This window comes from Salmo trutta, chromosome 3 (assembly GCF_901001165.1).
Source record: "Salmo trutta chromosome 3, fSalTru1.1, whole genome shotgun sequence".
In the NCBI taxonomy this organism is placed as follows: domain Eukaryota; kingdom Metazoa; phylum Chordata; class Actinopteri; order Salmoniformes; family Salmonidae; genus Salmo; species Salmo trutta.
The window spans coordinates 71,450,256-71,477,727 of record NC_042959.1 but is presented as its reverse complement, the minus strand read 5'-3'; the positions used below and the strand labels follow the sequence as shown (position 1 = coordinate 71,477,727).

Sequence of the window (27,472 nt, the reverse complement as noted above, 5' to 3'; positions counted from 1 at the left end):
GAAAAAGGTCAGAGTTAGCTAAAATGCCAAAATAAATACACTTTTGACAAAAGCTGTAGCCCTTCTAGCCATGACCTCTTACTGGGTGAAAGGTGATGAGAAGCGCTGCATACACCACGAGCGGGGCAACAACACAAAACTACCGCAAGCGCCTTCCTCTACAGTCTAGTTTAGAAAATAGCTGCAACATATTTTTTATTTTGAATGAACGAGAGAAAACAACTTTTCACATATCGGAATTAGCAGAATATCGCAAAATACTAAAGTGAGTTTGCTTGTCATGTTTGTGGGATTAAGCTGCTTCGATCGGACTGCAAACTGAAACTGACCTACATTCGAGCCGTGAAAACAATGCAATGGCCTCAGGGGCCAACTATTTTATAGCTAGCTAGTGCACTTGTTTCTGCAGTAAGTAGAACTGACCAGCTAGCTATGTTTCATCATATGGTTATGTAGCCAGAATTTATATGGTAATCAATTGCTGAGCAATTGTGCTATAAAAGTGCTTATTAATGCGATTGGTACAAGGCTGCGCCGCCTCGGCAAAGATGGAATTTGATCTCGAACAATAAAAGTTGCATCTGGCCTGCGAGTCAAGCTAGCTGGACAATTTTCATGTTTATGTGGAATTACTCTGATACTCCGATTTGGTTGTATGGTTTGTTAAACTTTGAAATCAATGTTTTTTGTTTGGCATACATTTTAAAGTGAAAAACCTGAGTCTCAGCGTAATTCCGTTACAATGGAATTGCCCAGCTACAAATTCTACAACTATCTTTGTAGATAATGACTACTGTAGTAGGGGAGATTGGGGTACATTGAGCCAAAGGGGTAGGTTGAGCCACCCTTGTTTCTAGGAAACCATAAACAACATTTATAATTTGACCAAATATGGAAAACGTTGTAAGGAAGTTAACGTTAGGTCCAAAAAAACTGGAATTTCATCAAGTCATACATTTTTTGGGAGGTTTCATGATGCTTGTATCTAAATCAAAGTAAATAATTTAAAGATTGTTCTGTAAAAATGCAAACTCAGCTCCATCATTCATTGAATCAGATGAACCCTCTGATATTGCCACCTACTTGAATAATTTTTTCAATTGGCAATATTAGGAAACTTAAGCATGACATGCCAACAACAAATGCAGACAAGCATTGTAATTTTGAATTCCACAAAGAGAATGTGGAAGAGGAACAAATGATTGTTGTCTATCAACAATGACAAGCCACCGGGTTCTGACAACTTGGATTGAAATTGACTGAGGATAATAGCGGATGATATTGCCACTCCTATTTGTCATATCTTCAATCTAAGCCCACTAGAAAGTGTGTGCCCTCAAGCTTGGAGGAAAGCAAAAGTCATTCTGCTTCCCAAGAATACTAATGCCCCCTTTACTGGCTCAAATAGCCGACCAATCAGCCTGTTACCAACCCTTAGTACACTTTTGGAGATTTTTTTTGTTTTCGAATTAGAGGTTAATGCCTCTGGAATGCATACATTGATTGAGTAGGTTATTGTTATGGCGATTGTACTCTTATTAGAGAAACGGTGAGAAAGACAGTTCCTCAGTTTAGGGTTCTTCATGTTGATTGGAGATTAACAATGTTTGCAATTCTGTTCCATGTCATTCAGCTGGTATTATCCAATTAATTGTCCATTTATCCATACAAGATGTGATCTGGAAATAATAAACATGAATGCAATGGCACAAGTACTAAGATAATGTACATTCATTTAGCAATAACAAACAAGATATACAGCTCTCATCTGTTATACTAAACCAATGACTGAAACGAAAATACAAGTGGCTAGCAACATCAGACTAACCAGCTAACAATGACAGGCGAAAATGTAGCTAAGAATGTTAGATAGCGAGCATAACAACGAGACACATAATGCTGTAATAATTACAGAAATATTCTTTAACGATTGACAACGTCGTCAGTAAAACAAGGGGAAAACATATACATTACTTACAGTTTTGGTTTTCACGCACAGTGATGAATAAATTGTCCAGAAAGAAAATAATGTCCAAAACTGAGATTTGTGTTCACAGCAGTAGGTTGCCAGCTGCACTTAGTAATGAACTAAACACTCTGCCAGCTTGTGATAGCTGTGATGTCATCACTGAGTTCTTAAAGGGACAGGCTTTTTTTAGAGTGTTTGACTAGATACATGGCTATTTTGCAGTAAACAAATTGACAACAGACTTTCGGCAGCATGCTTATTGGGAAGCACAGCACTTGCATACATGACTGATGATTGGCTGTGATACATTTATGATAAAAAGTTTGTGGGGACTGTTTTGTTAGACTTTAGTGCGGCTTTTGACGTTATCGATCATAGTCTGCTTCTGGAAAAACGTATGTGTTATGGCTTTACACCCCCTGCTGTAATGTGGATAACCGAACACCGAGGGTGTAGTCCTCTCCAACATAATCCAGATAGAATCAGGGATTCTCCAGGGCAGCTGTCTAGGCCCCTTACTTTTTTCAATCTTTACCAACAACATGCCAGTGTGTCTATGTATGTGGATGACTGGACACTATGGCAGGTAGCCTAGTGGTTAGAGCATTGGGCCAGTAACCGGAAGGTTGCTGGATCGAATCCCTGAGCTGACAAGGTAAAAATCTGTCGTTCTGCCCCTGAGCAAAGCAGTTAACCCACTGTTCCCGGGCACCGAAGACGTGGATGTTGATTTAAGGCAGCCCCCTGCGCCTCTCAGATTCAGTGGGGTTGGGTTAAATGTGGAAGACACATTTCAGTTGTGTGCATTCAGTTGTACAACTGACTAGGTATCCCCCTTACCCTTATACATGTCAGCTACAACAGTGACTGAAATGACTGCAACACTTAACAAAGAGCTGCAGTTAGTTTCAGAATGGGTGGCAAGGAATAAGTTAGTCCTAAATATTTCAAAAACAAAAAATTGTATTTGGGACAAATCATTCACTAAACCCTAAACCTCAACTAAATATTGTAATGAATAATGAGGAAATTGAGGTGACTAAACTGCTTGGAGTAAACAGGCATGACCGATTTCAAGTTTTCATAACAATCGGTAATCAGCATTTTTGGATGCCGATTATGGCCGATTACATTGCAATCCACGAGGAGACTGCGTGGCAGGCTGACCACCTGTTACGCGAGTGCAGCAAGGAGCCAAGGTAAGTTACTAGCTAGTATTAAACGTATCTTATAAAAACCAATCAATCTTAACAAAGTCACTAGTTAACTACACATGGTTGATGATATTACTAGTTTAACTAGCTTGTCCTGCGTTGCACACAGCCTACTTCGCCAAACGGGTGATGATTTAACAAAAGCGAATTCGCGAAAAAAGCACTATCGTTGCACCAATGTACCTAACCATAAACATCAATGCCTTAATTAAAATCAATACACAAGTATATATTTTTAGTTAAAAGAAATTCGTGTTAGCAGGAAATATTAACTAAGGAAATTGTGTCACTTCTCTTGCGTTCAGTGCAAGCAGACTCAGGGTATATGCAGCAGTTTGGGCCGCCTGGCTCAGACCATTTCTTCCTAACAAAAACCGTAATTCATTTGACAGAATTTTACATAATTATGACATAACATTGAAGGTTGTGCAATGTAACAGCAATATAACAGAAATACGGTTCCGTATTTCACTGAAAGAATAAACGTTTTGTTTTCGAAATAAGTTTCCGGATTTGACCATATTAATGACCTAAGGCTCGTATTTATTATATTATAATTAAGTCTATGATTTGCTATTTGATAGAGCAGTCTGACTGAGCGGTGGTAGGCAGCAGCAGGCATGTAAGCATTCAAACAGCACTTTACTGCATTTGCCAGCAGCTCTTAGCAGCACTGTTTATGACTTCAAGCCTATCAACTCCCGAGATTAGACTGGCAATACTAAAGTGCCTACAAAAGTAACTACAACCTAAAACATCTTACCTGGGAATATTGAAGACTCATGTTAAAAGGAACCACCAGCTTTCATATGTTCTCATGTTCTGAGCAAGGAACTTAAACGTCAGCTTTTTTACATGGCACATATTGCACTTTTACTTTCTTCGCCAACACTGTGTTTTTGCATTATTTAAACCAAATTGAACGTTTCATTATTTATTTGAGACTAAATTGATTTTATTTATGTATTATATTAAATTAAAAGTGTTCATTCAGTATTGTTGTAATTGTCATTATTACAAATATATAAAAAAATTGGCCGATTAATCGGTATCGGCTTTTTTTGGTCCTCCAATAATCAGTATCGGCGTTGAAAAATCATACTCGGTCGACCTCTACTCTCAAGATCCATCCTACCTTCCATGTATCCCTGATCAGTTCCAGTCCCATGTCTTCTCCTGCAGCAGCTCCTCCACCCCCGCTAAGCTCATCGATGACCATCCTGCCTATACCGTCCGGCAGCTTCTGGACATGCGCCGCCGGGGTCGTGGCTGGCAGTACCTGGTAGACTGGGAAGGATACAGGCCTGAAGAGCGCTGTTGGGTTCCCCGCTATAATATTCTGGACCCCTTCCTCTTACGTGCTTTCTATACCTCACACCCAGATAAGGCTGGTTGGGCACCAGTTGGCGCCCGTAGAGGGGGGGGTACTGTTACATCTGTGCCTGCCACGCCCTCTACTGCTCATCCTGTGTCTCCCTAACCTGCCGCTACTCCCCCAGTGCTCTCTCCCTCTTTGTGTGTGTGTGTGTGTGATTATGTGGGTGGAGACAGGTGTGCTGGAAGCAGAGCAGATCCCCACCAGCTGCAACCTGTTCCATAATCAAGACCTCTACAAATACTCAGCCCTGCCATTTCCACGCTGCCAGATCGTAACCTCTGCTCAGTCGGTCTGTGTTTTCAGCCATTTGTTCCTGCATAGATCCTGTTCTTGTGTTGTGCCTGTTTTCCTTTGCCTGATGATGTTTTCCTCTCCGCTACAGTTCTGTCCGCTCTGACTCTGGTCCCTGTCTACAGTCCCACGTCTTGTCAGTCCTCCTACCCTGTCCTGGACCCCCCCACTCTACTGCTTCCTTGGATTCCTCTCCAGACCAGCTTACCCAGCCCCAACTCCCCTCGCTCCAGCCTCAGCACCTGGCTCCCTGCAACCCGCCCAAGCTTTCCCTGGCCTGCACCCCTTCTTCCCCCTGTTTTTCAATAAATACCTTGGTTACATTATCCCAGTCTCCTCATCTGAGTCTGCACTTGGGTCCGCGTAATAGTAAGTGCCTTAATCTTACATCTAGACGTTCCGCTAGCGGAACACCTGCTCCAATATCCAATGATAGGCGTGGCGCGAATTACAAATTCCTCAAAAATCCAAAAACTTCAATTTTTCAAACATATTACTATTTTACACCATTTTAACCTGTTATGGCTAGGGGGCAGTATTTACACGGCCGGATAAAAAGCGTACCCGATTTAATCTGGTTACTACTCCTGCCCAGTAACTAGAATATGCATATAATTATTGGCTTTGGATAGAAAACACCCTAAAGTTTCTAAAACTGTTTGAATGGTGTCTGTGAGTATAACAGAACTCATATGGCAGGCAAAAACCTGAGAAGATTCCATGCAGGAACGTTCACAAAAAACATAACAATTATTTTAAGAATTATAGATACAGAACTTCTTTATGCAATCGAGGTGTCCGATTTTAAAATACCCTTTTCGGTGAAAGCACATTTTGCAATATTCTGAGTAGATAACTCGCCATCACAGGCTAGCTATTTTGACACCCACCAAGTTTGACCCTCACCAAACTCAGATTTACTATAAGAAAAATTGGATTACCTTTGTTGTTCTTCGTCAGAATGCACTCCCAGGACTTCTACTTCAATAACAAATGTTGGTTTGGTTCAAAATAATCCATAGTTATATCCAAATAGCGGCGTTTTGTTCGTGCGTTCAAGACACTATCCAAGGGTGACGAAGGGTTACGTGCCCGACATGTTTCGTGACAAATAATTCTAAATATTCCATTACCGTACTTCGAAGCATGTCAACCGCTGTTTAAAATCAATTTTTATGCTATTTTTCTCGTAAAAAAGCGCTAATATTCAGACCGGGAGTCGTTGTTTTCGTTCAAAGACGAAAGAATAAAAACATGGGGTTGGCTCGTGCACGCGCCTCAGTCTCATTGTCCTCTGATAGACCACTTACCAAAGGCGCTAATGTTTTTCAGCCAGGGGCTGCAAAGACATCATTCAGCTTTTTCCCGGATTCTGAGAGCCTATGGGAGCCGTAGGAAGTGTCACGTTACAGCAGAGATCCTCAGTTTTCAATAAAGAGAGTCAAGAAGCCCAAGGAATGGTCAGAGAGGGCACTTCCTGTACAGAATCTTCTCAGGTTTTGGCCTGCCAAATGAGTTCTGTTATACTCACAGACACCATTCAAACAGTTTTAGAAACTTTGGAGTGTTTTCTATCCAAAGCTAATAATTATATGCATATTCTAGTTTCTGGGCAGGAGTAATAATCAGATTAAATCGGGTACGTTTTTTATCCGGCCGTGAAAATACTGCCCCCTATCCATAACATTTACATTTACATTTAAGTCATTTAGCAGACGCTCTTATCCAGAGCGACTTACAAATTGGTGCATTCACCTAATGATATCCAGTGGAACAACCACTTTACAATAGTGCATCTAAATCTTTTAAGGGGGGGGGGTTAGAAGGATTACTTTATCCTATCCCAGGTATTCCTTAAAGAGGTGGGGTTTCAGGTGTCTCCGGAAGGTGGTGATTGACTCCGCTGTCCTGGCATTGTGAGGGAGCTTGTTCCACCATTGGGGAGCCAGAGCAGCGAACAGTTTTGACTGGGCTGAGCGGGAACTGTGCTTCCTCAGAGGTTGGGAGGCGAGCAGGCCAGCGGTGGATGAACGCAGTGCCCTTGTTTGGGTGTAGGGCCTGATCAGAGCCTGAAGGTACGGAGGTGCCGTTCCCCTCACAGCTCCGTAGGCAAGCACCATGGACTTGTAGCGGATGCGAGCTTCAACTGGAAGCCAGTGGAGAGAGCGGAGGAGCGGGGTGACGTGAGAGAACTTGGGAAGGTTGAACACCAGACGGGCTGCGGCGTTCTGGATGAGTTGTAGGGGTTTAATGGCACAGGCAGGGAGCCCAGCTAACAGCGAGTTGCAGTAATCCAGACGGGAGATGACAAGAGCCTGGACTAGGACCTGCGCCGCTTCCTGTGTGAGGCAGGGTCGTACCCTGCGAATGTTGTAGAGCATGAACCTACAGGATCGGGTCACCGCCTTGATGTTAGTGGAGAACGACAGGGTGTTGTCCAGGGTCACGCCAAGGTTCTTAGCACTCTGGGAGGAGGACACAAGGGAGTTGTCAACCGTGATGGCGAGATCATGGAACGGGCAGTCCTTCCCCGGGAGGAAGAGCAGCTCCGTCTTGCCGAGGTTCAGCTTGAGGTGGTGATCCGTCATCCACACTGATATGTCTGCCAGACATGCAGAGATGCGATTCGCCACCTGCTTATCAGAAGGGGGAAAGGAGAAGATTAATTGTGTGTCGTCTGCATAGCAATGATAGGAGAGACCATGTGAGGATATGACAGAGCCAAGTGACTTGGTGTATAGTGAGAATAGGAGAGGGCCTAGAACAGAGCCCTGGGGGACACCAGTGGTGAGAGCACGTGGTGCGGAGACAGATTCTCGCCACGCCACCTGGTAGGAGCGACCTGTCAGGTAGGACGCAGTCCAAGCGTGGGCCGCGCCGGAGATGCCCAGCTCGGAGAGGGTGGAGAGGAGGATCTGATGGTTCACAGTATCAAAGGCAGCAGATAGGTCTAGAAGGATGAGAGCAGAGGAGAGAGAGTTAGCTTTAGCAGTGCGGAGAGCCTCCGTGACACAGAGAAGAGCAGTCTCAGTTGAATGCCCAGTCTTGAAACCTGACTGATTAGGATCAAGAAGGTCATTCTGAGAGAGATAGCAGGAGAGCTGGCCAAGGACGGCACGTTCAAGAGTTTTGGAGAGAAAAGAAAGAAGGGATACTGGTCTGTAGGTGTTGACATCTGAGGGATCGAGTGTAGGTTTTTTCAGAAGGGGTGCAACTCTCGCTCTCTTGAAGACGGAAGGGACGTAGCCAGCGGTCAAGGATGAGTTGATGAGCGAGGTGAGGTAGGGGAGAAGGTCTCCGGAAATGGTCTGGAGAAGAGAGGAGGGGATAGGGTCAAGTGGGCAGGTTGTTGGGCGGCCGGCCATCACAAGACGCGAGATTTCATCTGGAGAGAGAGGGGAGAAAGAGGTCAAAGCACAGGGTAGGGCAGTGTGAGCAGGACCAGCGGTGTCGTTTGACTTAGCAAACGAGGATCGGATGTCATCAACCTTCTTTTCAAAATGGTTGACAAAGTCATCCGCAGAGAGGGAGGAGGGGGGGAGGGGGAGGAGGATTCAGGAGGGAGGAGAAGGTAGCAAAGAGCTTCCTAGGGTTAGAGGCAGATGCTTGGAATTTAGAGTGGTAGAAAGTGGCTTTAGCAGCAGAGACAGAAGAGGAAAATGTAGAGAGGAGGGAGTGAAAGGATGCCAGGTCCGCAGGGAGGCGAGTTTTCCTCCATTTCCGCTCGGCTGCCCGGAGCCCTGTTCTGTGAGCTCGCAGTGAGTCGTCGAGCCACGGAGCAGGAGGGGAGGACCTAGCCGGCCTGGAGGATAGGGGACAGAGAAAATCAAAGGATGCAGAAAGGGAGGAGAGGAGGGTTGAGGAGGCAGAATCAGGAGATAGGTTGGAGAAGGTTTGAGCAGAGGGAAGAGATGATAGGATGGAAGAGGAGAGAGTAGCGGGAGAGAGAGAGCGAAGGTTGGGACGGCGCAATACCATCCGAGTAGGGGCAGAGTGAGAAGTGTTGGATGAGAGCGAGAGGGAAAAGGATACAAGGTAGTGGTCGGAGACTTGGAGGGGAGTTGCAATGAGATTAGTGGAAGAACAGCATCTAGTAAAGATGAGATCAAGCGTATTGCCTGCATTGTGAGTAGGGGGGAAGGTGAGAGGGTGAGGTCAAAAGAGGAGAGGAGTGGAAAGAAGGAGGCAGAGAGGAATGAGTCAAAGGTAGACGTGGGGAGGTTAAAGTCACCCAGAACTGTGAGAGGTGAGCCATCCTCAGGAAAGGAACTTATCAAGGCGTCAAGCTCATTGATGAACTCTCCAAGGGAACCTGGAGGGCGATAAATGATAAGGATGTTAAGCTTGAAAGGGCTGGTAACTGTGACAGCATGGAATTCAAATGAGGAGATAGACTGATGGGTCAGGGGAGAAAGAGAGAATATCCACTTCGGAGAGATGAGGATTCCAGTGCCACCACCCCGCTGGCTCGATGCTCTAGGGGTATGCGAGAACACGTGGGCAGACGAGGAGAGAGCAGTAGGAGTAGCAGTGTTATCTGTGGTAATCCATGTTTCCGTCAGCGCCAGGAAGTCTAGGGACTGGAGGGTAGCATAGGCTGAGATGAACTCAGCCTTGTTGGCCGCAGACCGGCAGTTCCAGAGGCTGCCGGAGACCTGGAACTCCACGTGGGTCGTGCGCGCTGGGACCACCAGGTTAGAGTGGCAGCGGCCACGCGGTGTGAAGCGTTTGTATGGCCTGTGCAGAGGGGAGAGAACAGGGATAGACAGACACATAGTTGACAAGCTACAGAAGAGGCTACGCTAATGCAAAGGAGATTGGAATGACAAGTGGACTACACGTCTCGAATGTTCAGAAAGTTAAGCTTACGTTGCGAAAATCTTATTGACTAAAATGACGAAAATGATACAGTACTGCTGGCTGGTGGAGTAGGCTAGCTAGCAGTGGCTGCGTTGTTGACTTTGTTTGAACGTGTAGCTGGCTAGGTAACCTCGATAGTTTCAGTACTACACCTTGTGATGATACAAAAGCAACTTTGTAGCTAGCTAACATAACACTAATCAAGACGTTCCTTTGTAATGTATTTAGTTTCTACAATGCTGCTCGTCGGTAATAGTTGGCTAGGTATGGAACAATGGCGTCGCGGGGGACGGAAATAGCTGGCTAGCTAACCTCGATAATTACTAAACTACACAATTATCAAGCTATGACAAAGACAACTATGTAGCTAGCTAGCTAACACTGCACTAGTCAAATCGTTCCGTTGTAATGTATTAGTATCTACAGCGCTGCTAGTCGGTAACGGTTGGCTAGCTAGCAAACCCACTAGCTAGCAGTGGGTTTGATGACTAGGTGTGTTGACTAAGTCTGGAGTCTGGACAAGGCGTCGCGTCGCGGCTGGCTAGCTAACCTCGATAATTACTCTAAACTACACAATTATCTTAGATACAAAGACAGCAAAGACAACTATGTAGCTAGCTAACTAACACTAACACTACACTAATCAAGTCGTTCCGTTGTAATGTAATAGTTTCTACAGTGCTGCTAGTCGGTAGAGGTTGGCTAGCTAGCAGTGTTGACTAGCTAGCTAGCAGTGTTGACTACGTTAGGAGGACGAAAAAATAGCTAGCCTCGATAATTACTCTAATTACTCTAAACTACACAATTATCTTTGATACAAAGACGGCTATGTAGCTAGCTAAGAAAAATTGCTCAGATCAAACAAACCAAACCGTTGTAATGTAATGAAGTGTAATATTACCTGTGGAGCGAAGCGAAGTGCGACTGCACGCTCCAGACCGGAAGGCACAAACGGTTAATGTAACATAACAGGTTAATGTGTTTGGACTCCAGGAAGAGTAGCTGCTGCCTCACTTGGGGTCTCTATAAGCTTCAGTATGAGGTCTGAAACCTAGCATGAAAGTGCATCCTTGTAGCTGTGTGGGCTAATATAGTAAATGTTTACCTTGGAGTAAATTTAGCCAATGGCAAGTTGAGCAAATCATTTTAATTTTTTTTAATTCAGGCGTAGCGCAATGCATTATTGCAAGGGTGACTTGACAAGACAAACTATTTTATGGCCTTTGAATGGGGTATGGTAGTAGATGCCAGGCGCACCGGTTTGAGTGTGTCAAGAACTGCAACACTAGGGCTTCCCGAGGGGCGCAGCGGTCTGAGGCGTTACTACAGACCCGGGTTCATTCTTGGGCTGTGCCACAACCGGCTATGGCCGGGAGTCCCATAGGACGGTGCACAATTGGCCCATCGTCGTCCAGGTTAGGGGAGGGTTTGGCCGGTGGGGCTTTACTTGTCTCATCGTGCTCTAGCGACTCCTTGTGGTGGGCCGGGTGTCTGCGGGCCGTCGCCGGTTGAACAGTGTTTCCTCCGACACATTGGTTAAGGAGTGATGTTAGGCAGGTGATGTTTTGGAGAACGCATGACTCCACCATCGCCTCTCCCGAGCCTGTTGGAAAGTTGCAGGTTTGAGACAATATCGAAAAAGAGGGTCAAAGAAAAAAATATACAAAAAAGAACTGCAACACTGCTGGGTTTTTAACACTCAACAGTTTTCCATCTGTATCAAGAGTAGTCCACCACCCAAAGCACATTTTTTCACATTTACATTTTAGTCATTTAGCAGACACTCTTATCCAGAGCGACTTACAGTAGTGAATGCATACATTTCGTTCTCCGTACTGGTCCCCCGTGGGAATCGAACTCCCAAACCTAGCGTTGCAAACACCATGCTCTACCAACTGAGCCACACAGGACCGCACATCCAGTCAACTTGACAAAGCATTGGAGTCAACATGGGCCAGCATCTCTGTTGAATGCTTTCGACACCTTGTGGAGTCCATTCCCCAATGAAGTGAAGAGCAATGAAGTGAGGCTCTTCTGAGGGCAAATGGGGGTGCAACTCAATATTAAGAATGTGTTCCTAATGTTTTGTGTACTCAGTGTGTAGAGCAGTGGTATTCAACTCTTACCCTACAAGATCTGAAGCCTACTGGTTTTCTGTTGTATCTGATAATAAATTGCACCCACCTGATGTCCCAGGGCTAAATCAGTCCTTGATCAAATACAATTTTATTGGTCACATGCAGATGTTAATGCGAGTGTAGCAAAATGCTGGTAATACATAAAAAAAAAAATACTGCATAGTTTCCTAAGGACTCGAAGCGAGGCGACCATCTGTCGGCGCCATCTTGCAATGAAAAAATTCAGGGGAACTGGCTTCGAGGTCCAGAGTTGAGTGTGAGGAGTATAGAGAATCATTGTAACCTTCTAAACCACTGTGAAATATTTTCAATAACCAAAAATATTGTATTTTAAGCTGTTTGAAGCTGGTGTACAAAACCGAAAGTAAAAGACGCAAAAACTAAACTTAAGAATGGGAAGCATAGAAATAGCCCACATAGAACATATCTACTGCTTCTTAGACTTGCTTTGAATGAGAATGACAGAACTCACATTGAATTTGGTTAGGTTGCCCAAAAAGTTACATTTTGCAGCTTAAAAATGTGCTTAAAGTGATTAAATGCTAAAAAGAAGATGTGTTTAGAAAATAAAGATAGACATGGTTTTAAAAGGTAGTGGTATTATTTCATTCGGTACAGAAATATGTAGGTGCTTTAATTCACCCTGTCCTGCAGCTCAACTTACCCCATGGTATGTGGTGCCAAGAGACCACTTTTTGTGTGACAAGTTATGTTTTCAAAACTGTTTACATTAATTCTGATTATTTCCAGCGATGCACAACATCCTGAAATATATATTTTTTTAGAAAGAATACTATATTTCCCTTGAAAAATGTCTCAACTTACCTCTCTCTCCCGTACAGTTAGCATGGTCCAAGATCCAAGATATTTTTTAAAATTGACGAAAGTGGAGGATTGACCAGTCCACACTTGGATTCCTAGAGTCTACCAGGCTAGGGGACAGTAGGTCTATGGCTAACCAGGTGTTTTGGTAATGTAGGTGACAACATGGCTAACCAAGTGTTTTGATGCTGTAGGGGACAACATGGCTAACCAGGTGTTTTGGGGGTGTAGGTGACAACATGGCTAACCAAGTGTTTTGGTGCTGTAGGGGACAACATGGCTAACCAGGTGTTTTGGTGGTGTAGGTGACAACATGGCTAAACACGTTTTTGGTGCTGTAGGGGACAACATGGCTAACCAGGTGTTTTGGTGCTGTAGGTGACAACATGGCTAACCAGGTGTTTTGGTGCTGTAGAGGACAACATGGCTAACCAGGTGTTTTGGTGCTGTAGGGGACAACATGGCTAACCAGGTGTTTTGGTATTGTAGGTTACAACATGGCTAACCAGGTGTTTTGGTGTTGTAGGTGACAACATGGCTAACCAGGTGTTTTGGTATTGTAGGTGACAACATGGCTAACCAGGTGTTTTGGTATTGTAGGTGACAACATGGCTAACCAGGTGTTTTGGTGGTGTAGGTGACAACATGGCTAACCAGGTGTTTTGGTATTGTAGGTGACAACATGGCTAACCAGGTGTTTTGGTGCTGTAGGTGACAACATGGCTAAACAAGTTTTTGGTGCTGTAGGGGACAACATGGCTAAACAGTTTTGTTTTGGTGCTGTAGATGACAACATGGCTAACCAGGTGTTTTGGTATTGTAGGTGACAACATGGCTAACCAGGTGTTTTGGTATTGTAGGTTACAACATGGCTAACCAGGTGTTTTGGTGTTGTAGGTGACAACATGGCTAACCAGGTGTTTTGGTATTGTAGGTGACAACATGGCTAACCAGGTGTTTTGGTGGTGTAGGTGACAACATGGCTAACCAGGTGTTTTGGTATTGTAGGTGACAACATGGCTAACCAGGTGTTTTGGTGTTGTAGGTGACAACATGGCTAACCAGGTGTTTTGGTATTGTAGGTGACAACATGGCTAACCAGGTGTTTTGGTGGTGTAGGTGACAACATGGCTAACCAGGTGTTTTGGTATTGTAGGTGACAACATGGCTAACCAGGTGTTTTGGTGCTGTAGGTGACAACATGGCTAAACAAGTTTTTGGTGCTGTAGGGGACAACATGTCTAAACAGTTTTGTTTTGGTGCTGTAGATGACAACATTACTAACCAGGTGTTTTGGTGCTTGTAATGGGGAAATCTAAGATGACTGAAGTTAATATTTAGTTTAGAGTAATCTACACAATGGTTAGCATATTGGATTTTCTGTTTTGTGACATTCAAGTTGCGGGTTGATGGTCAATAGACATGATGCTGAATTATTATTATGTTAATTTTTTTATCCCCGGTCCCCACAGGAGGCCTTTTGCCTTTTGGTAGGCCGTCATTGTAAATAATAATTTATTCTTAATGGACTTGCCTAGTTAAATAAATGTTAAATTAAAAATAAAACATAAAAAAAGATGGATTATTCTCATATTTGTCGATAGTGCATAATGCCAGACTGGAGGACACGCTGATATTTCACTGTTGTATGGTATTGATGACATCCTGTGGACCCTGTGATTCAGTAGCAGCCGACAAAGTCGTTTGTTTTGACTTCCTACAAGCCTCTCAGGCTGCTGTTTCCAGATCATTTGGCGCTGTCTGATTAGGACATTAAAGAACTGTGTCCAGGAGGCCAGTTAGACATTTTCTCTGCTTCAATGCTGGGTGGTGTCTCCCTGTTGCAACTTGTAATAAACAGGAATGATTTTAAATTGTCTTCATCTGCGACTGCTCTTCTCTTTTGTTCACCTGGAAATTCCTTTTACAGTGTTGTAGGTGACAACATGGCTAACCAGGTGTTTTGGTATTGTAGGTGACAACATGGCTAACCAGGTGTTTTGGTATTGTAGGTGACAACATGGCTAACCAGGTGTTTTGGTATTGTAGGTGACAACATGGCTAACCAGGTGTTTTGGTGCTGTAGGCGACAACATGGCTAACCAGGTGTTTTGGTGCTGTAGGGGACAACATGGCTAACCAGGTGTTTTGGTATTGTAGGTGACAACATGGCTAACCAGGTGTTTTGGTGCTGTTGGCTGACAACATGGCTAACCAGGTGTTTTGGTATTGTAGGTGACAACATGGCTAACCAGGTGTTTTGGTGCGGTAGGGGACAACATGGCTAACCAGGTGTTTTGGTGCTGTAGGGGACAACATGGCTAACCAGGTGTTTTGGTATTGTAGGTTACAACATGGCTAACCAGGTGTTTTGGTATTGTAGGTGACAACATGGCTAACCAGGTGTTTTGGTATTGTAGGTGACAACATGGCTAACCAGGTGTTTTGGTATTGTAGGTTACAACATGGCTAACCAGGTGTTTTGGTATTGTAGGTGACAACATGGCTAACCAGGTGTTTTGGTATTGTAGGTGACAACATGGCTAACCAGGTGTTTTGGTATTGTAGGTGACAACATGGCTAACCAGGTGTTTTGGTATTGTAGGTGACAACATGGCTAACCAGGTGTTTTGGTGCTGTAGGTGACAACATGGCTAACCAGGTGTTTTGGTATTGTAGGTGACAACATGGCTAACCAGGTGTTTTGGTATTGTAGGTGACAACATGGCTAACCAGGTGTTTTGGTATTGTAGGTGACAACATGGCTAACCAGGTGTTTTGGTATTGTAGGTGACAACATGGCTAACCAGGTGTTTTGGTATTGTAGGTGACAACATGGCTAACCAGGTTTTTGGGTGGTGTAGGTGACAACATGGCTAACCAGGTGTTTTGGTGTTGTAGGTGACAACAAGGCTAACCAGGTGTTTTGGTATTGTAGGTGACAACATGGCTAACCAGGTGTTTTGGTATTGTAGGTGACAACATGGCTAACCAGGTTTTTGGGTGGTGTAGGTGACAACATGGCTAACCAGGTGTTTTGGTATTGTAGGTGACAACATGGCTAACCAGGTGTTTTGGTATTGTAGGTGACAACATGGCTAACCAGGTGTTTTGGTGCTGTAGGTGACAACATGGCTAACCAGGTGTTTTGGTGCTGTAGGTGACAACATGGCTAACCAGGTGTTTTGGTATTGTAGGTGACAACATGGCTAACCAGGTGTTTTGGTGCTGTAGGTGACAACATGGCTAAGCAGGTGTTTTGGTATTGTAGGTGACAACATGGCTAACCAGGTGTTTTGGTATTGTAGGTGACAACATGGCTAACCAGGTGTTTTGGTATTGTAGGTTACAACATGGCTAACCAGGTGTTTTGGTATTGTAGGTGACAACATGGCTAACCAGGTGTTTTGGTATTGTAGGTGACAACATGGCTAATCAGGTGTTTTGGTGCTGTAGGTTACAACATGGCTAACTAGGTGTTTTGGTATTGTAGGTGACAACATGGCTAACCAGGTGTTTTGGTATTGTAGATGACAACATGGCTAACCAGGTGTTTTGGTGCTGTAGGTGACAACATGGCTAACCAGGTGTTTTGGTGCTGTAGGTGACATGACCAACCAGGTGTCAGAGTTCCCCACTGAGCGGACGTTCCAGTACCAGCATAGCCTGCCTCCTCTCCCTGTACCGTCTCTAGAGGGGAGCCTTGCCAAGTACCTGGATGCAGGTGAGATTCCTGCATGTGTGACAGAGAAGCGCCGTTAGCATGGACCCTGGATAAAAATATGTCTAGTTACTGAAATGTCTGTGTGTATTTTCCAGTGCGGCCGTTTGCTACAGAGGAGGAGTACCAGGTGACTGCGGCCGTAGTGAAGAGGTTTGGAGAGGGCATCGGCAAAGACCTGCACCAAAAACTACTGCAGAGAGCCAGGACACGCAGGAACTGGGTACACACACTCAACTAGAGGTTGACCAATTATGATTTTTCAACGCCGATTTTATTTGGATAGTGGTTAGGTTTTCCAGTTTAGCCTTCTGGCCTACTCTACATGACACTAAATATGCAGGTTTAAAAAAATCTACTTCTGTGTATTGATTTTAAGAAAGGCATTGATGTTTATGGTTAGGTACATTCGTGCACGATTGTGCTTTTTTTGCAAATGCGCTTTTGTTAAATCATCCCCAGTTTGGCGAAGTCGGCTGTCTTTGTTAGGAAGAAATGGTCTTCACACAGTTCGCAACGAGCCAGGCGGCCCAAACTGCTGCATATACCCTGACTCTGTTGCACAGAACGTAAGAGAAGTGACACAATTTCCCTAGTTAAAAGAAATTCATGTTAGCAGGCAATATTAACTAAATATGCAGATTTAAAAATATATACTTGTGTATTGATTTTAAGAAAGGCGTTGATGTTTATGGTTAGATACACATTGGTGCAACGACAGTGCTTTTTTCGCAAATGCGCTTGTTAAATCACCTGTTTGGCGAAGTAGGCTTTGATTCAATGATAAATTAACAGGCACCACATCGATTATATGCAACGCATGTCAAGCTAGATAAACTAGTAATATCATCAATCATGTGTAGTTAATTAGTGATTATGTTAAGATTGATTGTTTTTTATAAGATACGTTTAATGCTAGCTAGCACCTTACCTTGGCTCCTTGCTGCACTCACATAACAGGTAGTCAGCCTGCCATGCAGTCTCCTCGTGGAGTGCAATGTAATCTGCCATAATCGGTGTCCAAAAATGCAGATTACCGATTGTTATGAAAACTTGAAATCGGCCCTAATTAATCGGCCATTCCGATTAATCGGTTGACCTCTACACTCAACACACACACACAACACACTGCACAGCTAGAACCTGTGGGAACTGGTCACACACCATGCTCGACCCTGAGCAACTGCGAAAGGGAATCTTTGAGTGTTTTAAATACTGCAGTCATTATGGTGTCTCCCTGCAGTGTTTCATCTTTATTCTGTGTGTGTGTGTTTTCCCCCAGTTGGAGGAGTGGTGGTTGGATGCAGCCTATCTGGAAATGCGTTACCCCTCCCAGTTGAATGTGAACTTCGGAGGTCCTGCACCCTACCTAGAGCACTGCTGGCCCTCTACAGAGGGAGTACAGCTACAGAGGACCAGCATAAGCATGTGGCACACTCTACAGTACTGGGACCTGCTTCGCACGTAAGATACTCACATTGAGTGTACAAAACATGCTTTTTCCATGACATAGACTGACCAGGTGAATCAAGGTGAAAGCTATAATCACTTATTGATGTCACCTGTTAAATCCAATTCAATCAGTGTATATGAAGGGGAGGAGACAGGTTCATTAAAGAATGATTTTAAACCTTGATATAATTGAGACATGGATTGTGTATGTGTGTGTGTCATTCAGAAGTTGAATGGGCTTAGATAAAATATTTAAGTGCCTTTTGAACGGGGAGTCAACATAGGCCAGCATCCCTGTGGAACGCTTTCAACACCTTGTAGAGTCCATGCTTCGACGAATTGAGGCTGTTTTGAGGGCAAAAAGGCGTGCAACTCAATATTAGGAAGGTGTTCCTAATGTTTTGTACACTCCGTGTGTGTGTGTGTGTGTGTGTGTATATATATATATATATATATATATATATATATATATACATACATACATACAGTGAGGGCAAAAAGTATTTGATCCCCTGCTGATTTTGTACGTTTGCCCACTGACAAAGAAATGATCAGTCTATCATTTTAATGGTAGGTTTATTTGAACAGTGAGACAGAATAACAACAAAAAAATCCAGAAAAACGCATGTCAAAAATGTTATAAATTGATTTGCATTTTAATGAGGGAAATAAGTATTTGACCCCCTCTCAATCAGAAAGATTTCTGGCTCCCAGGTGTCTTTTATACAGGTAACGACCTGAGATTAGGAGCACACTCTTAAAGGGAGTGCTCCTAATCTCAGTTTGTTACCTGTATAAAAGACACCTGTCCACAGAAGCAATCAATCAATCAGATTCCAAACTCTCCACCATGGCCAAGACCAAAGAGCTCTCCAAGGATGTCAGGGACAAGATTGTAGACCTACACAAGGCTGGAATGGGCTACAAGACCATCGCCAAGCAGCTTGGTGAGAAGGTGACAACAGTTGGTGTGATTATTCGCAAATGGAAGAAACACAAAAGAACTGTCAATCTCCCTCGGCCTGGGGCGCCATGGAAGATCTCACCTCGTGGAGTTGCAATGATCATGAGAACGGTGAGGAATCAGCCCAGAATTACACGGGAGGATCTTGTCAATGATCTCAAGGCAGCTGGGACCATAGTCACCAAGAAAACAATTGGTAACACACTACGCCGTGAAGGACTGAAATCCTGCAGCACCCGCGAGGTCCCCCTGCTCAAGAAAGCACATATAGATGCCCGTCTGAAGTTTGCCAATGAACATCTGAATGATTCAGAGGACAACTGGGTGAAAGTGTTGTGGTCAGATGAGACCAAAATGGAGCTCTGGCATCAACTCAAATCGCCGTGTTTGGAGGAGGAGGAATGCTGCCTATGACCCCAAGAACACCATCCCCATGGTCAAACATGGAGGTGGAAACATTATGCTTTGGGGGTGTTTTTCTGCTTAGGGGACAGGACAACTTCACCGCATCAAAGGGACAATGGACGGGGCCATGTACCGTCAAATCTTGGGTGAGAACCTCCTTCCCTCAGCCAGGGCATTGAAAATGTATTCCAGGGTATTCCAGCATGACAATGACCCAAAACACACGGCCAAGGCAACAAAGGAGTGGCTCAAGAAGAAGCACATTAAGGTCCTGGAGTGGGCTAGCCAGTCTCCAGACCTTAATCCCATAGAAAATCTGTGGAGGGAGCTGAAGGTTCGAGTTGCCAAACGTCAGCCTCGAAACCTTAATGACTTGGAGAAGATCTGCAAAGAGGAGTGGGACAAAATCCCTCCTGAGATGTGTGCAAACCTGGTGGCCAACTACAAGAAACGTCTGACCTCTGTGATTGCCAACAAGGGTTTTGCCACCAAGTACTAAGTCATGTTTTGCAGAGGGGTCAAATACTTATTTCCCTCATTAAAATGCAAATCAATTTATAACATTTTTGACATGCGTTTTTCTGGATTTTTTTGTTGTTATTCTGTCTCTCACTGTTCAAATAAACCTACCATTAAAATTATAGACTGATCATTTCTTTGTCAGTGGGCAAACGTACAAAATCAGCAGGGGATCAAATACTTTTTTCCCTCACTGTATTAAGGTTACACACGCATCACAACTACTGCTACGATTGCTAAATAATGCACAATTTAAACACTTGCCCTCCAATCCCCCTCTTCCCCAAAACACGTGTTTATATTGAACTATAAATTGTGCCTTCGTGTATTATAGTTGTTTCAAATATTTATTCTATTCTACTGAGCCAGCTACTTTATGTTCATATTATTATATTTTATTTCTTATTGTTGTTTCATTGTCGAGAAGGAACCTGCAACTAAGCATTTAGTTGGACGGTGTACCTTGTGTATCCCTAAACACACACGTTCAGTACACACACTCTCTGACTGTGTGGTCCCTGCCAGGGAGAGGCTGGACCCTCATAAAGCTGGTAATGTGGTGTTGGATATGGACCAGTTCAGAATGCTGTTCTGTACATGTAAAGTTCCTGGAGTCACCAAGGATACCATCATCAACTACTTTAAGACAGGTAGGTGACCCCCCCCCAACACCACCATGCAATATGATGTTTGTGTTTTGTTTTTGTGTGTAGTACTCTGTGTTATTTATTTAGGTGTGTGTGTGTGTGTTTTCCATGTGTGTGTGGAGGTGTGTATTGATTACTTTAAGACATGAAGGTCAGTTAATCTGGAAAATTTCAAGAACGTTGAACGTTTCTTCAAGTGCAGTCACAAAAACCATCAAGCGCTATGATGAAACTGGCACATGAGGACCGCCACAGAAAATGAAGACCCAGAATTACCTCTGTTGCAGAGGATAAGTTCATTAGAGTTACCAGCCTCAGAAAATGCAGCCCAAGTAAGTGCTTCACAGAGTTCAAGTAACAGACACATCTCAACATCAACCGTTCAGAGGAGACCATCTGAATCAGGCCTTCATGGTCGAATTGCTGCAAAGAAACCACTCTAAAGGACACCAATAAGAAGAAGAGACTTGCTTGGGCCAATAAACACAAGCAATGGACATAAAACCGGTGGAAATCTGTCCTTTGGTCTGATGAGGCCAGATTTGAGATTTTTGGTTCCAACCACCGTGTCTTTGTGAGACGCAGAGTAGGTGAACAGATGATCTCTGCATGTGGTGTTCCCACCGTGAAGCATGGAGGAGGAGGTGTGATTGTGTGGGGGTGCTTTGCTGGCGACACTCAGAGATTTATTTAGAATTCAAGGCACACTAAACCAGCATGGCTACCCCAGCATTCTGCATCGATACGCCATCCCATCTGGTTTGACTTCTATTTGTTTTTCAAAAGGACAATGACCCAACACATCAGGACAATGACCCAAAATAAGGGATATTTGACTAAGGAGAGTGATGGAGTGCTGTATCAGATGACCTGGCCTCCACAATCACCCGACCTAACCCAATTGAGATGATTTGGGATCAGTTGGACCGCAGAGTGAAGGAAAAGCAGCCAACAAGTGCTCAGCATATGTGGGAACTTCTTAAAAACTATTGGATAAGCATTCCAGGTGAAGCTGGTTGAGAGAATGCCAAGAGTGTGCAAAGCTGCCATCAAGGCAAGGAGTGGCTACTTTGAAGAATCTTAAATATAAAATATAGGTTGATTTGTTAAAAAAAATCTGGTTACTGCATGATTCCATATGTTTTATTTCATAGTTTTGATGTCTTCACTATTATTCTACAATGTAGAAAATTGTAAAAAATAAAGTAAAACCCTGGAATGAGTAGGTGTGTCCAAACTTTTGACTGGTACTGTATGTATTGATGTTTTTTCTGTGTGTGTTGTAGAGAGCGAGGGTCCATGCCCCTCCCATGTGGTGGTGATGTGTAAGGGGCGTTTCTTCTCGTTTGATGCAGTGTGTGATGGACACATTCTTACCCCTCCAGAGCTGCTCAGGTATTCTGGCCAGTGGATATTTAGGTATATTTGTGTGCATCTGCATATATTTGCATGTATTTATGTGCCTGTGTGTGTGTGTGTGTGTGTGTGTGTGTGTGTATGTGTGTGTGTGTGTGTGTGGGTGTGTGTGTGTGTGTGTGTGTGTGTGTGTGTGTGTGTGTGTGTGTGTGTGTGTGTGTGTGTGTGTGTGTGTGTGTGTGTGTGTGTGTGTGTGTGTGTGTGTGTGTGTATAGGCAGCTGACCCATGTGAAGCAGTGTTGTGAAGGGGAGCCAGCGGGAGATGGTGTCGCTGCTCTCACCTCAGAGGAGAGGACACGCTGGGCTAAGGTGTGTGTGAAGTTGGCTGTATAGAATGGACATCACCATGCCCTAAACCGCTCTCCCGCTCTCTCGCTCTCCCGCTCTCTCGCTCTCCCGCTCTCTCGCTCTCTCTGTGTCTGTAGGCCAGGGAGTATCTGATAGGTATAGATCCAGCCAATAAGACGATCTTAGAGACCATCCAAAGCAGTCTGTTTGTGGTCTCACTGGACGATGCTAAACCCTACGCTACTGCAGAGAACTACACACCGGTATGTACACACACACACACACCACAGGCATCCATACCATCCTTAGTATGGTATAATCTGACCTTTGGCCTTTGCCCCCAGGTGACCCGGGAAGCGCTGACAGGAGACTCCACCATCCGCTGGGGAGACAAGTCCTACAACTCCATCTCCTTCGCTGACGGAACCTTCGGATCCAATTGTGACGTGTGTTACTGTTTTGTAGAGAGAGAGATGATTTGAAATAACAATACTCCTCTGTTAGCAGTAGTGTAATGATGTTTTGTTGTGAGTGTGCTCCTATGTATGGTAATTGCTGGTGTGTGCTGCAGCATGCCCCCTACGATGCCATGGTACTGGTAACTCAGGGTTACTATGTGGATCAGCAGCTCAAAGCTACAGACGGCAAGTGGAAGGTAAATACCGTTTCTATTGAACTTATTTTCAGTGACTATATCTTGTTTGTCCTTAATTCTAAGTGCCTTACTGGCCTGCTAAACCGGACGCATAAGTATTGCTGAGTGTGAGACACTCCTGTTAATTTCAGTGAAACCTGGGCGTAAGCATGCCAGCTCAGCATAAAACTACACTCTGGTTCTATTTAGAAGATTTTACGCTGTAGCCCACACCTGAGAACAACAGGATATGCTATTATGCTTCCATGTATCAGGTAATAAATAGGTTAATTTCACTGTGAGTAAGCAACAGTATCATTTGTATTGTGTGTGTCTATGTAGGGCTCTGAGACAGTGCGGCCTATGCCTCTTCCTGAAGAGTTGGTCTTCACTGTGGATGACAGAGTCAGGAGTGACGTTGCACATGCCAAGCAACAGTACTTAGAGACTGTGAGTTCACACATACACATACGCATTCATGACTCTGCTTCCCCGTGGTGGTCAGATTGGACCATCGCAGGTGTTGTGTTGATCACAAACACACCCTCACAGGCCCTTACACTCCCCAACACACACACAACTCTAATCTGTGTGTGATATCTGGTTTGACAGACACCTGTGTGTGTCTCCAGACTCAGGACTTGCAGGTGGTGTGTTATGCGTTCACCTCGTTTGGGAAAGCAGCCATCAAACAGAGGAAGCTCCACCCAGACACCTTCATACAACTGGCCCTTCAACTGGCTTATTACAGACAGCATGGGAGGTAATACCATCCATCCGGCCAGGGCCGGCTCTAGCCTTTTGGGGGCCCTAAGCGAGATTTCGTTGGGGCCTAAGCTAGGCCATGGGGTCGAGAGACATTATTTTCAGTTTTAAAGCTAACTTCTTGTAATTCTACACATTTTGCCGTGACTTATGGCATGTTAATGACGATAGAGGGAGTGACTAACAAAATCAATAGTGGCCCCCTGGAGGTCAGGGCCCCCAGGCACCCTGGTTGGTGTTCAGCCATTATTACAAGTTTAGATAGCTGGCTAGGCTAACTTACCAATTTAAAAAATGTTAGAAGACATGGTGAATTGAATGGCTGACATAACAAGAGAGAAATTGCTTCTGCAGAACCACATTTCGACCTTGCAACTGGTGTATTCTACTATTCTAATTCTCAAATAATAATAATTTTGGGGGAGGTTGAGGGCGCCCTAGCAGCCTGGGGCCCTAAGCAACGGCTTATGTCTCTTATGCTTGGAGCCGGCCCTGCATCCACTATCCATCCAATGAATCCATCCATCCACCCAACATTCATCCATCCACCCACCCGCCCATCCATCTGTCCATCAAATTCATCTATCCTTCCTCCCCAATATTCTCTCCATAACTGATGATTGATGATAATCCCCCCTCCCAGGTTAGGTAGTTGCTATGAGACAGCGATGACCAGAAGGTTCTACCACGGCAGGACTGAGACCATGAGGCCCTGTACCCTGGAGGCACAGAACTGGTGCCATACCATGCTCCTCCCTGCAGCCAGCGTAAGTGTGAGAGTGTGTGTGTATCCAGTAAACGATTAGGTCTTCATACATTGTCATGCCATACATGTAAATCTGGCGACCAGGCTACTTACACTCTGACTTTGTGTATGTCTCCCAGGCTGAGGCTAAGAGGAAAGCCCTGCTGCTGGCCTTCAACAAGCACAACAAACTGATGGCTGAGGCACAGAACGGAAAAGGTTTTGACAGACATCTCCTGGGCCTGTACCTGATCGCCAAGGAGGAGGGACTTCCTATGCCAGACCTTTTCACTGATCCACTGTATTCCAAGAGGTAGGTGTGTGTGTGTGTGTTTGTGTGTGTGTGTGTGTGTGTGTGTGTGTGTGTGTGTGTGTGTGTGTGTGTGTGTGTGTGTGTGTGTGTGTGTGTGTGTGTGTGTGTGTGTGTGTGTGTGTGTTTATGGTGTGTGTCATTTGTGTGTGTTCTCTCTCCAGTGGTGGGGGCGGTAACTTTACCCTGTCCACCAGTCTGGTTGGCTACACCACAGTCCTGGGAGCGGTTGCTCCCATGGTGCACCATGGCTACGGGTTCTTCTACCGCATCGGAGACGACAGGTGGGCTATTACACATCCACACACTGACCCCACACAACATCATCCACAGTTTGACCAGTAAACACACACACACACACACACACACACACACACACACACACACACACACACACACACACACACACACACACACACACACACACACACACACACACACACACACACACACACACACACACACACTGACCCCACACAACATCATCCACAGTTTGACCAGTAAACACACACACACACACACACACACACACACACACACACACACACACACACACACACACACACACACACACACACACTGACCCCACGCAACATCATCCACAGTTTGACCAGTAAACAAACACACACACAAACACACACACACAAACACACACACACATACTGACCCCACACAACATCATCCACAGTTTGTCCAGTAAACACACACACACACACACACACCCCACGCTTCATCATCCACAGTTTGACCAGTAAACACACACACACACACACACACACACACACACACACACACACACACACCCCACGCTTCATCATCCAGTTTGACCAGTAAACACACACACAACATTACCACCTAGCTCCAACCTTTAACACGAGTGCATTACTATAATAAACTACATTTTAGGTAGACTAGAGGATGTTAAAACATTTGGGACCCTCCTCCCCTCCCCGTCTCTCTGATGACATAATACTGTAGGGAGAGTGATGGTATTTAGATATCCCTCTGAGTAGATACTTCTAGATCAATGTTGGTGCTTTAGGTCCTGGACTCTGGACAATACATTCTGGGTGAGATAACAGTTACTATTCCAGCTGTTTGATGTGTCATCTAGTTAGTGGGGATCAAGGTGAGGTCAAGGGTGAAGTTTAATAGTAGTAGTTAGAAAGTGCAGCTGTGTTGTTCCGTCCTTTCCATGATGGACAGATTTTTTAAAACTTCTACAAGTGTCCAGTATTTGACTTGTACTTCCTGTTTCAGGATCGTGGCTTCCTGTTCGGCGTGGAAGTCCAGTCCAGAGACAGATGCAGAGACACTGTTCCAGAACCTGGTTACCTCCCTACATGAGATGCTACATCTCGCTACCACAGCTCAGCTCTAACACACACACACACACACACACACACACACACACACACACACACACACACACACACACACACACACACACACACACACACACACACACACACACACACACACACACACACACACACACACACACACACACACACACACACAATTTGTAGATGGTAGTCAATAATAGTTTAGTTCTGCACAGATCAATGCAAAGGCACATTTATTGTTTTCTACATTTAAAAAATAAAATTTTATTATTTGTTTAAATGCAGCTCAACAAATTAGTTTATTTTGCACTTAGTGAATCATTCTCTGCGATTTATGTAGCAGCTAGATCGGGGATTCCTTGTTTTCAAAATGTATAGATTGAATTTCCTACCACGATTTAGTTTGTTGTTTTTATGTTGTGAGAAACCTTTAGTGTTAACCCATGTCATGCATTGTACACCGCTAAGCTAACATACACATCCTAACTCGCCCTCACCATAACACTTCCAGCCTGCAGTGACCAGCGTAGCATCGCGTCACCTGTCCCTGGTCATTAGTGATTCATGAATAGTATTATTTTTCTATATTGGTTGGCTTTTCCAGAAGAGTGACTGAAGTATAGATGTTCTTGATTGGTTGAAATGACTCTTTTAGAACGTAACTGTCGTTGTAGCTGTGAAATTAAGAAACAGAGAGAAACGGGTCATGTTGTCTTTGACTACTGTCTCACCTCAGGCTTCATGGGTATTATGTAAGGGCCCTACTCAATCAAAACTGTTTTCCAGTTTCCAGGGCAAGAAATATTATTGTTTTTATGTTTTGCACATCACTAGAGGATTATGCATTTGGCTGGATATGATCAATGAAACGGTGTTTGGATGAGACGGAAAGAAACCCAAGTAAATTCAAATGTGCCTTTTTGCTGTGTCCTTATTTTAGTCTGTCCCCAGAGATCTGGTTAGTGGTTTTGATTGAATAGCTCCCTAATTGACCTGACTTTTTAGACTTCAAAAGCTGCTGAATAACTCTACCACTCCTATGCCAGATCCATAGGCTGCCACCCTATGCAATATGCCATTTTATGTAGTAGATGTCTGTAATAATGAACATTCCTGTCACAATTTACCCATGATACATCACGGTTTTGATGCTCTCGAACACTGCCATTGTGTTAATACCTTTCAGACATTCTTGAGGTTTTCAGCATGTTTTTTTGTTGTAAATGATAGAAAAGTGATAAAAGACGAGCGCTGCATTTGATTCAACAGAATGAAAAGAAGCTGTTTTAATGCCTAAAGTAGTGAAAATTATGTAACCCACTTTACAGTAGGAACATTATAGTATTGACTTACTGACAATGTAAACTTGGAAAATGTTTCATTGAATATGAAAGTTGTTTGGTGTGATTGAACTGACAAATCAAAGTGAATGAATCATGCCATGAGCCCAAATATTCAAATAAAACATCTTTATTAATGACTCCTGTTTACATAAGGAAAAAAGTTATGCATACATAAAGTACATACCCAAGCAGAGGTCAGTTAATTCAGTGCAATTGTAGAAACAGGAACGTGGTTTGTATCAATA

The 27,472-nt window shown here is 44.2% G+C and overlaps 1 protein-coding gene across 2 annotated transcripts; it reads left to right on the top strand.

Annotated features, from left to right (window-relative positions):
• The first annotated feature begins 84 nt into the window (after positions 1-84).
• Positions 85-27,364, top strand: LOC115187336 (peroxisomal carnitine O-octanoyltransferase). Of its 2 annotated transcripts, none has more exons than XM_029746408.1 (16): positions 85-265; positions 16,277-16,396; positions 16,492-16,616; positions 17,676-17,857; positions 20,259-20,383; positions 21,667-21,775; positions 22,012-22,105; positions 22,222-22,347; positions 22,429-22,530; positions 22,656-22,739; positions 23,061-23,168; positions 23,351-23,481; positions 24,127-24,250; positions 24,369-24,541; positions 24,703-24,822; positions 25,799-27,364. In XM_029746408.1, the coding sequence occupies exons 2-16, from the start codon at positions 16,282-16,284 to the stop codon at positions 25,917-25,919; spliced, it is 1,839 nt and encodes a 612-aa protein (XP_029602268.1). In that variant the 5' UTR covers positions 85-265; positions 16,277-16,281; the 3' UTR covers positions 25,920-27,364. The 2 variants fall into 2 exon arrangements, with proteins under 2 accessions (XP_029602268.1, XP_029602274.1); XM_029746414.1 differs by lacking the exon at positions 85-265 and adding an exon at positions 303-408.
• The last annotated feature ends 108 nt before the right edge of the window (positions 27,365-27,472 follow it).

Coding starts and splice junctions, on each gene's coding strand:
- LOC115187336 (XM_029746408.1), top strand. CDS start 16,282: ATGACCAACCAGGTGTCAGAGTTCCCCACTGAGCGGACGTTCCAGTAC. Junction 20,384..21,666: donor CATCAACTACTTTAAGACAG/GTAGGTGACCCC, acceptor TGTGTGTTGTAG/AGAGCGAGGGTCCATGCCCC. Junction 23,169..23,350: donor AGCAACAGTACTTAGAGACT/GTGAGTTCACAC, acceptor GTGTGTCTCCAG/ACTCAGGACTTGCAGGTGGT.